This window comes from Nerophis ophidion, linkage group LG16, assembly GCF_033978795.1.
Source record: "Nerophis ophidion isolate RoL-2023_Sa linkage group LG16, RoL_Noph_v1.0, whole genome shotgun sequence".
Lineage (NCBI taxonomy): Eukaryota > Metazoa > Chordata > Actinopteri > Syngnathiformes > Syngnathidae > Nerophis > Nerophis ophidion.
In genome coordinates this window covers 51,297,564-51,310,063 of record NC_084626.1, presented here as the reverse complement: position 1 = coordinate 51,310,063, position 12,500 = coordinate 51,297,564, and the positions used below count along the sequence as shown (strand labels likewise).

The 12,500-nt window shown below is 27.9% G+C and overlaps 1 protein-coding gene and 1 long non-coding RNA gene across 5 annotated transcripts in view; one reads left to right on the top strand and one right to left on the bottom strand.

Moving 5' to 3' along the window:
• The window catches only part of LOC133535545 (transmembrane protein 198-like), a 71,209-nt gene extending 58,719 nt beyond the window's left edge, over positions 1–12,490 (top strand). The window contains exons 3-5 of one of the 2 annotated variants that reach the window (XM_061875464.1): positions 1–76; positions 137–214; positions 11,796–12,490. The exon at positions 1–76 is cut by the window's left edge and continues 500 nt beyond it. In XM_061875464.1, coding sequence (XP_061731448.1) covers positions 1–76; positions 137–214; positions 11,796–11,848 — 207 coding nt within the window. In that variant the 3' untranslated portion in view covers positions 11,849–12,490. Of the gene's footprint in view, positions 77–136; positions 286–11,795 lie in introns of both variants that reach the window. The other variant, XM_061875463.1, reaches the window with a different exon arrangement.
• LOC133535546 (uncharacterized) overlaps positions 1,215–12,500 on the bottom strand; it is an 18,102-nt gene continuing 6,816 nt past the window's right edge. The window contains exons 3-4 of one of the 3 annotated variants that reach the window (XR_009802247.1): positions 2,023–12,100; positions 1,215–1,933 (exon numbers count right to left, since the gene is read on the bottom strand). This is a non-coding gene — a long non-coding RNA (uncharacterized LOC133535546). Of the gene's footprint in view, positions 12,101–12,500 lie in introns of all 3 variants that reach the window. The other 2 variants (XR_009802246.1, XR_009802245.1) reach the window with 2 other exon arrangements.

Below are 12,500 nucleotides of genomic sequence, written 5' to 3'. Positions count from 1 at the left end.
ATCTGGCCCGCCCTCAGCCTGGTGGGGGTCCTGATGCAGTGGAAACTGACGCAAGACAGCTTCTCCCACACGGAGGGTAAGGACTCGGGACCCCGCCGGCCCCCGCCACAGAACTACTGACCTTCTCCTCCCTTAGTTGTGTTGAGTCGGCGCCAGAAGAGAGTGCAGCTGATGCGCATCCGCCAGAAGGAGGGCAAGAAGCGGCAGCAGGCAGGTGGGCAGGAAGGCACGTACCGCCGTAAAGCCACGCCACTCAAACCTTACGCTGGGGACCTTCTGGCACCGGTCAGTGTCGCCCAACATGGCGTTTGCTGTGGTTCCTCTCTTTTCCTCTCACTCCTCTCGCCTTCTCTACTCTCGCAACTCAAAGTCTAGCACAGGGGTGCCCACACTTTTTCTGCAGGCGAGCTACTTTTCAATTGACCAACTCGAGGGGATCTACCTCATTTATATATATCATTTATATTTATTTATTTATGAAAGAGACATTTTTGTAAACAAGTTAAATGTGTTTAATGATAATACAAGCATGTGTAACACATATAGATGTCTTTCTTTCACAAAGACAAGAATATAAGTTGGTGTATTACCTGATTCTGATGACTTGCATTGATTGGAATCAGACAGTAATGATGATAACGCCCACATTTTCAAATGGAGGAGAAAAAAAGTTGTCCTTTCTGTACAATACCACATGAAAGTGGTTGGTTTTTGGCATCTAATTCATCCAGCTTCCATACACTTTACAAGAAAAACATTGGCGGCAAATTCCGTAGCTTGCTTGATTGACATTCACGGCACCCGAGGGTCTTGTGAGATGACGCTGGCTGCTGCCAGTTCATTATTATGAAAATATGACCGAGAGGAAGGCCAGAAACACTTTTTATTTCAACAGACTCTCGCGCCGTCCCTTCCGTCGAAACTCTAAAGGCCGACTGCACATTTCCTATCTTCACAATAAAAGCCCTGCTTCATGCTGCCTGCGCTAACAAAATAAGAGTCTCGGAAAGCTGGCGTGCACAAGTGATGTGCACGCCAGCTTTCTGAGGGATCGCTTGTGCACGCCAGTTTTCCGAGACTCTGTATTTAGTTAGCGCAGGCAGCATGAAGCAGGGCTTTTATTGTGAAGACAGGAAATGTGCAGTCGGCCTTTAGAGTTTTGACGGAAGGTACGGCGCGAGAGTCTGTTGAAATAAAAAGTGTTTCTCGCCTTCCTCTCGGTCATATTTTCATAATAATGATCTTGCAGCAGCCAGCGTCATCTCACAAGACCCTCCGGTACCGTGAATGTCATTTAAGTGACGTCTTGGTGAAGATTGATGATCACTCATTTTTAGGTCTATTTTTTTTAAAAGCCTGGCTGGAGATCGACTGACACACCCCCCGCGGTCGACTGGTAGCTCGCGATCCACGTAATGGGCACCCCTGTTCTAGAACAATCAGTCAAATGTGGGCCATCATGGTCGCTTGTTAAATGTCTGACTTCAGGCACACAACATCAACAACTCTTTGGGTTCCGAGGGTCCGACTGTCAGATTCTATACTTGTGCATGCAATGTTCCAAAGACAAAGCTCAATCCTGCATCTAAACCTAAATGTCTAATCTCAATCTTGATGATACATCTAAACCCAAATGTGAAATATACATCTACATGACAAATCTAAACCTAAATGTTGAATCTAAGTCCAAATCTATATGTTAAATATGAACTTAGGTATAGAATCTAAACCTTAATGTTAAACATAAATGTTATTTATAAATCTAAATGTTAAATCTAAACCCAAATGTTACATTAAATAGTTAAATCTAAATCTAAACGTTGAATCCAAACCTATATGTTAAATCTGAACCTAGGTATAGAATTTAAACCCAAATGTTATTTATATATCTAAATGTTAAATATAAATCTCCATGTCAAATTTAAGTCCAAATCTATATGTTAAATACAAATGTTATTTATAAATCTAAATGTTAAATCTAAACCCAAATGTTAAATCTAAGTCTAAACGTTGAATCTAAACCTATATGTTAAATCTGAACCTAGGTATAGAATTTAAACCTAAATGTTATTTATAAATCTAAATGTTAAATATAAATCTCCATGTCAAATTTAAGTCCAAATCTATATGTTAAATATGAACCTAGGTATAGAATCTAATCCTACATGTTAAACATAAATGTTATTTATAAATCTAAATGTTAAATCTAAACCCAAATGTTAAATCTAAGTGTAAACGTTGAATCCAAACCTATATGTTAAATCTGAACCTAGGTATAGAATTTAAACCTAAATGTTATTTATAAATCTAAATGTTAAATATAAATCTCCATGTCAAATCTAAGTCCAAATCTATATGTTAAATATGAACCTAGGTATAGAATCTAGACTTAAATGTTAAATACAAATGTTATTTATAAATCTAAATGTTAAATCTAAACCCAAATGTTAAATCTAAGTCCAAACGCTGAATCCAAACATATATGTTAAATCTGAACCTAGGTATAGAATCTAATCATACATGTTAAACATAAATGTTATTTATAAATCTAAATGTTCAATCTAAACCCAAATCTTACATTTAAATGTTAAATCTAAGTCTAAACGATGAATCCAAACATACATGTTAAATCTGAACCTAGGTATAGAATCTAATCCCACATGTTGAACATAAATGTTATTTATAAATCTAAATGTTAAATCTAAGTCTAAATGTTGAATCCAAACATATATGTTAAATCTGAACCTTGGTATAGAATCTAATCCTACATGTTGAACATAAATGTTATTTATAAATCTAAATGTTAAATCTAAACCCAAATGTTACATTTAAATCTAAGTCTAAACGTTGAATCTAAACCTATGTTAAATCTGAACCTAGGTATAGAATTTAAACCTAAATGTTATTTAAAAATCTAAATGTTAAATATAAATCTCCAAGTCAAATCTAAGTCCAAATCTATGTTAAATCTGAACCTAGGTATAGAATCTAGACTTAAATGTTAAATACAAATGTTATTTATAAATCTAAATGTTAAATCTAAACCCAAATGTTAAATTTAAATGTAAAATCTAAGTCTAAACGTTGAATCCAAACATATATGTTAAATCTGAACCTTGGTATAGAATCTAATCCTACATGTTAAATATAAATGTTATATCTAAACCCAAATGTTACATTTAAAACTAAGTCTAAACGTTGAATCTAAACCTATATGTTAAATCTGAACCTAGGTATAGAATTTAAACCTAAATGTTATTTATAAATCTAAATGTTAAATATAAATCTCCATGTCAAATCTAAGTCCAAATCTATATGTTAAATATGAACCTAGGTATAGAATCTAGACTTAAATGTTAAATACAAATGTTATTTATAAATCTAAATGTTAAATCCAAACCCAAATGTTAAATCTAAGTCTAAACGTTGAATCCAAACATATATGTTAAATCTGAACCTAGGTATAGAATCTAATCCTACATGTTAAACATAAAGGTTATTTATAAATCTAAATGTTAAATCTAAACCTAAATGTTAAATCTAAGTCTAAACGATGAATCTAAACATATATGTCAAATATGAACCTAGGTATAGAATCTAATCCTACATGTTGAACATAAATGTTATTTATAAATCTAAATGTTAAATCTAAACCCAAATGTTACATTTAAATCTAAGTCTAAACGTTTAATCTAAACTTATATGTTAAATCTGAACCTAGGTATAGAATTTAAACCTAAATGTTATTTATAAATCTAAATGTTAAATATAAAACTCAGTGTCAAATCTTTAAACTTAGGTATAGAATATAAACCTAAATGTTATCTCTAAATCTAAATGTTTAATCCAATCCAAAATGTTTCATCTCAATGTTTAATGTAAATCTAAATGTTAAATCCATACCTAAATGTTTAATCTCAGATTTGAATGTAAATCTAAATGTTAAATTCAAACCTTAATGTTAAATATAAACCTAAATGTTAAATATAAACCTTAATGTTAAATATAAATCTAAATGTAATCTTTATAGTAAATGTAAACCCCAATGTTAAATCTAAACCTAAAAATTAAATACAAATCTCCATGTCAAATCTTAACCTAAGTGTTCACTCTAAGCCTTGATGTTTAATAACAATGTTGAATCTAAATGTTAAATTTAAACTTGAATGTTAAATATGAACCTAAATGTGAAATATAAATGTTAAACCTAAACCTAAATGTTAAATCTAAGTGTAAACGTTGAATCTAAACCGATATATTAAATCTGAACCTAGGTGTAGAATCTCAACCTAAATGTTAAATATGTTATATCCAAACCTAAATGTTTAATCTTAATGTTGAATGTAAATCTAAATGTTAAATTTAAACCTGAATGTTAAATATAAACCTTAATGTTAACTGTAAATATAATGTTAAATCCAAATGTAATCTTGATAGTAAATCTAAACCTACGTGGTAAATCTAAACATAAATGTTAAAACTAAACCTAAATGTTAAAACAAATGTCCATGTCAAATCTAAACCGAAGTGTTAAACCTAGGTCTAAACGTTAAATCTAAACCTATGTGTTAAATATGAACCTAGGTATAGAATTTAAAGTTAAATGTTATTTATAAATCTAAATGTTAAATCTAGACCTAAATGTTAAATCTAACTATAAACGTTGAATCTAAACCTATATGTTTAATCTGAACCTAGGTATAGAATTTAAAACTAAATGTTAAATATAAATCTCCATGTCAAATCTTTAAACCTAGGTATAGAATATAAACCTAAATGTTAAATATAAATGTTATCTCTAAATCTAAAAGTTTAATCCAAACCAAAATGTTTCATCTTAATGTTTAATGTAAATGTTAAACCCAAACCTAAATGTTAAATTCAAACCTTAATGTTAAATATAAACCTAAATGTTTCATCTCAATGTTTAATGTAAATCTAAATGTTAAATGTTTAATGTAAATGTTAAACCCAAACCTAAATGTTAAATTCAAACCTAAATGTTTAATCCAAACCTAAATGTTTAATCTCAGATTTGAATGTAAATCCAAATGTTAAATTCAAACCTTAATGTTAAATATAAACCTAAATGTTAAATATAAACCTTGATGTTAAATCTAAATGTAATCTTTATAGTAAATGTAAACCCAAATGTTAAATCTAAACCTAAATGTTAAATACAAATCTCCATGTCAAATCTTAACCTAAGAGTTCAATCTAAGCCTTAATGTTTAATAACAATGTTGAATCTAAATGTTAAATTTAAACTTGAATGTTAAATATAAACCTAAATGGGAAATATAAATGTCAAATCTAAACCTAAATGTTAAATCTAAGTGTAAACGTTGAATCCAAACCGATATATTAAATCTGAACCTAGGTGTAGAATCTCAACCTAAATGTTAAATATGTTATATCCAAACCTAAATGTTTAATCTTAATGTTGAATGTAAATCTAAATGTTAAATTTAAACCTGAATGTTAAATATAAACCTTAATGTTAACTGTAAATATAATGTTAAATCCAAATGTAATCTTGATAGTAAATCTAAACCTACGTGGTAAATCTAAACAAATGTTAAAACTAAACCTAAATGTTAAAACAAATGTCCATGTCAAATCTAAACCGAAGTGTTAAACCTAGGTCTAAACGTTAAATCTAAACCTATGTGTTAAATATGAACCTAGGTATAGAATTTAAAGTTAAATGTTATTTATAAATCTAAATGTTAAATCTAGACCTAAATGTTAAATCTAACTATAAACGTTGAATCTAAACCTATATGTTTAATCTGAACCTAGGTATAGAATTTAAAACTAAATGTTAAATATAAATCTCCATGTCAAATCTTTAAACCTAGGTATAGAATATAAACCTAAATGTTAAATATAAATGTTATCTCTAAATCTAAAAGTTTAATCCAAACCAAAATGTTTCATCTTAATGTTTAATGTAAATGTTAAACCCAAACCTAAATGTTAAATTCAAACCTTAATGTTAAATATAAACCTAAATGTTTCATCTCAATGTTTAATGTAAATCTAAATGTTAAATGTTTAATGTAAATGTTAAACCCAAACCTAAATGTTAAATTCAAACCTAAATGTTTAATCCAAACCTAAATGTTTAATCTCAGATTTGAATGTAAATCCAAATGTTAAATTCAAACCTTAATGTTAAATATAAACCTAAATGTTAAATATAAACCTTGATGTTAAATCTAAATGTAATCTTTATAGTAAATGTAAACCCAAATGTTAAATCTAAACCTAAATGTTAAATACAAATCTCCATGTCAAATCTTAACCTAAGAGTTCAATCTAAGCCTTAATGTTTAATAACAATGTTGAATCTAAATGTTAAATTTAAACTTGAATGTTAAATATAAACCTAAATGGGAAATATAAATGTCAAATCTAAACCTAAATGTTAAATCTAAGTGTAAACGTTGAATCCAAACCGATATATTAAATCTGAACCTAGGTGTAGAATCTCAACCTAAATGTTAAATATGTTATATCCAAACCTAAATGTTTAATCTTAATGTTGAATGTAAATCTAAATGTTAAATTTAAACCTGAATGTTAAATATAAACCTTAATGTTAACTATAAATATAATGTTAAATCTAAATGTAATCTTGATAGTAAATCTAAACCTAGGTGGTAAATCTCAACATAAATGCTAAAACTCAACCTAAATGTTAAATACAAATCTCCATTTCAAATCTTAAGCTAAGTGTTCAATCTAAGCCTTAAGGTTTAATAACAATTTTTAATCAAAATGTTAAATATAAACCTAAATGTTAAATATAAATGTTAAACCTAAACCTTAATGTTGAATGTAAACCTAAATGTTACATTTAGATCTAAGTCTAAACGTTGAATCTAAACCTATATGTTAAATCTGAACCTAGGTATAGAATTTAAACCTAAATGTTAAATATAAATCTCCATGTCAAATCTAAACCTAGGTATAGAATATAAACCTAAATTTTAAATATAAATGTCATCTCTAAATCTAAACATTTAATCCAAACCAAAATGTTTCATCTCAATGTTTAATGTAAGTCTAAATGTTAAATCCAAACCTAAATGTTTCATCTCAATTTTGAATGTAAATCTAAATGTTAAATCCAAACCTAAATGTTTAATCCAAACCTAAATGTTTAATCTCAATTTTGAATTTAAATCTAAATGTTAAATTCAAACCCTAATGTTAAATATAAACCTAAATGTTAAATCTAAACCTTAATGTTAAATCTAAATCTAAATGTAATCTTTATAGTAAATGTAAACCCAATGTTAAATCTAAACCTAAATGTTAAATACAAATCTCCATGTCAAATCTTAACCTAAGTGTTCAATCTAAGCCTTAATGTTTAATAACAATGTTTAATATAAATGTTAAATTTAAACTTGAATGTTAAATATAAACTTAAATGTTAAATATAAATGTCAAGCCTAAACCTTAATGTTAAATCTAAACCTAAATGTTACATTTAGATCTAAATCTAAACCTATATGTTAAATCTGAACCTAGGTATAGAATTTAAACCTAAATGTTAAATATAAATCTCCATGTCAAATCTAAACCTAGGTATAGAATATAAACCTAAATGTTATCTCTAAATCTAAACGTTTAATCCAAACCCAAATGTTTCATCTCAATGTTTAATGTAAATCTAAATGTTAAATCCAAACCTAAATGATTAATCCGAACCTAAATGTTTCATCTCAATTTTGAATGCAAATCTAAATGTTAAATTCAAACCTTAATGTTAAATATAAACCTAAATGTTAGATATAAACCAAAATGTTTCATCTCAATGTTTAATATAAATGCTAAATCCAAAACTAAATGTTTAATCTCAATTTTGAATGTAAATCTAAATGTTAAATTCAAACCTTAATGTTAAATATAAACCTAAATGTTAAATATAAACTTTAATCTTAAATCTAAACCTAAATGTTAAATACAAATCTCCGTGTCAAATCTTAACCTAAGTGTTCAATCTAAGCCTTAATGTTTAATAACAATGTTTAATCTAAATGTTAAATTTAAACTTGAATGTTAAATATGAACCTAAATGTCAAATATAAATGTTAAACCTAAACCTTAATCAAATCTAAACCTAAATGTTAAATCTAAGTGTAAACGTTGAATCTAAACCGATATATTAAATCTGAACCTAGGAGTAGAATCTCAACCTAAATGTTAAATATGTTATATCCAAACCTAAATGTTTAATCTTAATGTTGAATGTAAATCTAAATGTTAAATTTAAACCTGAATGTTAAATATAAACCTTAATGTTAACTGTAAATATAATGTTAAATCCAAATGTAATCTTGATAGTAAATCTAAACCTACGTGGTAAATCTAAACATAAATGTTAAAACAAATCTCCATGTCAAATCTAAACCAAAGTGTTAAACCTAGGTCTAAACGTTAAATCTGAACCTATATGTTAAATCTGAACCTAGGTATAGAATTTAAAGTTAAATGTTATTTATAAATCTAAATGTTAAATCTAGACCTAAATGTTAAATCTAACTATAAACGTTGAATCTAAACCTATATGTTAAATCTGAACCTAGGTATAGAATTTAAAACTAAATGTTAAATATAAATCTCCATGTCAAATCTTTAAACCTAGGTATAGAATATAAACCTAAATGTTAAATATAAATGTTATCTCTAAATCTAAACGTTTAATCCAAACCAATATGTTTCATCTTAATGTTTAGTGTAAATGTAAATGTTAAACCCAAACCTTAATGTTAAATATAAACCTAAATGTTAAATATAAACCAAAATGTTTCATCTCAATGTTTAATGTAAATCTAAATGTTAAATCTAAACCTAAATGTTTAATCCAAACCTAAATGTTTAATCTCAGATTTGAATGTAAATCCAAATGTTAAATATAAACCTAAATGTTAAATATAAACCTTGATGTTAAATCTCCATGTCAAATCTTAACCTAAGTGTTCAATCTAAGCCTTAATGTTTAATAACAATGTTTAATCCAAATGTTAGGTTTAAACTTGAATGTTAAATATAAACCTAAATGTTAAATATAAATGTTAAGCCTAAACCTTAATGTTAAATCTAAACCTAAATGTTACATTTAGATCTAAGTCTAAACGTTGAATCTAAACCTATATGTTAAATCTGAACCTAGGTATAGAATTTAAACCTAAATGTTAAATATAAATGTTATCTCTAAATCTAAATGTTTAATCCAATATGTTTCATCTCAATGTTTAATGTAAATCTAAATGTTAAATCTATACCTAAATGTTTAATCCAAACCTAAATGTTTAATCTCAGATTTGAATGTAAATCTAAATGTTAAATTCAAACCTTAATGTTAAATATAAACCTAAATGTTAAATATAAACCTTAATGTTAAATATAAATCTAAATGTAATCTTTATAGTAAATGTAAACCCCAATGTTAAATCTAAACCTAAAAATTAAATACAAATCTCCATGTCAAATCTTAAGTGTTCAATCTAAGCCTTAATGTTTAGTAACAATGTTGAATCTAAATGTTAAATTTAAACTTGAATGTTAAATATAAACCTAAATGTGAAATATAAATGTTAAACCTAAACCTTAATGTCAAATCTAAACCTAAATGTTAAATCTAAGTGTAAACGTTGAATTTAAACCGATATATTAAATCTGAACCTAGGTGTAGAATCTCAACTTAAATGTTAAATATGTTATATCTAAACCTAAATGTTTAATCTTAATGTTGAATGTAAATCTAAATGTTAAATTTAAACCTGAATGTTAAATATAACACTTAATGTTAACTATAAATATAATGTTAAATCTAAATATAATCTTGATAGTAAATCTAAACCTAGGTGGTAAATCTAAACATAAATGTTAAAACTAAACCTAAATGTTAAATACAAATTTCCATGTCAAATCTAAACCAAAGTGTTAAACCTAGGTCTAAACGTTAAATCTAAACCTATATGTTAAATTTAAACCTAGGTATAGAATTTAAAGTTAAATGTTATTTATAAATCTAAATGTTAAATCTAGACCTAAATGTTAAATCTAACTATAAACGTTGAATCTAAACCTATGTTAAATCTGAACCTAGGTATAGAATTTAAAACTAGATGTTATTTATAAAACTAAATGTTAAATATAAATCTCCATGTCAAATCTTTAAACCTAGGTATAGAATATAAACCTAAATGTTAAATATAAATGTTATCTCTAAATCTAAATGTTTAATCCAAACCTAAATGTTTAATCCAAATTTAAATGTTTAATCTCAATTTTGAATGTAAATCTAAATGTTAAATTCAAACCTTAATGTTAAATCTAAATGTAATCTTTATAGTAAATGTAAACCCAAATGTTAAATCTAAACCTAAATATTAAATACAAATCTCCATGTCAAATCTTAACCTAAGTGTTCAATCTAAGCCTTAATGTTTAATAACAATGTTGAATCTACATGTTAAATATAAACCTAAATGGGAAATATAAATGTCAAATCTAAACCTAAATGTTAAATCTAAGTGTAAACGTTGAATCCAAACCGATATATTAAATCTGAACCTAGGTGTAGAATCTCAACCTAAATGTTAAAAATGTTATATCTAAATCTAAATGTTTAATCTTAATGTTGAATGTAAATCTGAATGTTAAATATAAACCTTAATGCTAACTATAAATATAATCTTAAATCTAAATGTAATCTTGATAGTAAATCTAAACCGAGGTGGTCAATCTAAACATAAATGCTAAAACTCAACCTAAATGTTAAATACAAATCTCCATGTCAAATCTAAACCTAAGTGTTAAACGTTAAATCTAAACCTATATGTAAAATCTGAACCTAGGTGTAGAATCTCAACCTAAATGTTAAATATAAATGTTATTTATAAATCTAAATGTTAAATCTAAACCCAAATGTTACATTTAAATCTAAGGCTAAACGTTGAATCTAAACCTATATGTTAAATAGGTTTAGAATATAAACCTAAATGTTAAATATAAATGTTCTCTAAATCTAAATGTTTAATCCAAACCAAAATGTTTCATCTCAATGTTTAATGTAAATCTAAATGTTAAATCCAAACCTAAATGTTTAATCTCAATTTTGAATGTAAATCTAAATGTTAAATTCAAACCTTAATGTTAAATCTAAATGTAATCTTTATAGTAAATGTAAACCCTAGTGTTAAATACAAATCTACATGTCAAATCTTAACCTAAGTGTTCAATCTAAGCCTTAATGTTTAATAACAATGTTGAGTCTAAATGTTCAATTTAAACTTGAATGTCAAATCTAAACCTAAATGTTAAATCTAAGTGTAAACGTTGAATCTAAACCGATATATTAAATCTGAACCTAGGTTTAGAATCTAAACCTAAATGTTTAATCTTAATGTTGAATGTAAATCTAAATGTTAAATTTAAACCTGAATGTTAAATATAAACCTTAATGTTAACTGTAAATATAATGTTAAATCTAAATAGTAAATCTTGATAGTAAATCTAAACATAAATGTTAAAACTAAACCTAAATGTTAAATACAAATCTCCATGTCAAATCTAAACCTAAGTGTTAAACGTTAAATCTAAACCTATATGTAAAATCTGAACCTAGGTGTAGAATCTCAACCTAAATGTTCAATATAAATGTTATTTATATTGAACAAACACATGAACACCTCTTTGGGTCCCGAAGGTCCGGGTGTCAGCTTGTCTGTGATTCTGCAATAATGCGAGCGTCCTGGTCCTCCTGTGTCCCTCAGAGCTACCTCCAAAGTCTCCGGGACAGACAAATGAGCACCAGCACGTCCCTTAGCAGCCAGAGCACGTCCAACCAGACCGCCGTGGACCTGGACTGCGACAGCGCCTCCACCGTGCCTCTCACCGCCGCCGCCAGGTCCATGGTCCACGTCTGAGAGCCGCTTTCAAAACCCAGGTCAGGGACAACGGTCTCGGTGAAGAATACGTGAGCCACTTTCTGCCGTCCTTAGTCCACCTTGTCAGGTTTTTTCTTTTTACTGCTCGGAGGACCATGCATGCCAAGTTCTCCTCCAGCAGGACTGGGATTCTGTGGAGGAGTTTTATAATTTATTGGTCACACCTGGTAGTGATGAGGACTGTAAATACATGAAGGAAATCTGCCTTCCCAACTCTCTCACTGCTGCCTGCTCACTCGGGCAAGAAGGACTTCCTATTCTGGACTTGAAGTTTTGTTCTTCTCGCTCACCCGAGGCAGGACAAAACCTTTCATGAGCCACACTTTTCTCTCTTCTTTGGCTTCATTGTGCACAAAAACAGACATATTTCTCCCATGGAGCGCACTTTTCTCACACTTTTAGCTCATTTTCATGCCTTCCTAGTTGACCCTAAATGTTAGCACTCAACTTTATTCTTAAATCTACAAAAGCCTAAAGCAGTCAAGTTGTGTAAATGCTAAATAAAAAGAGAATACAACAAATCCTTTTCAA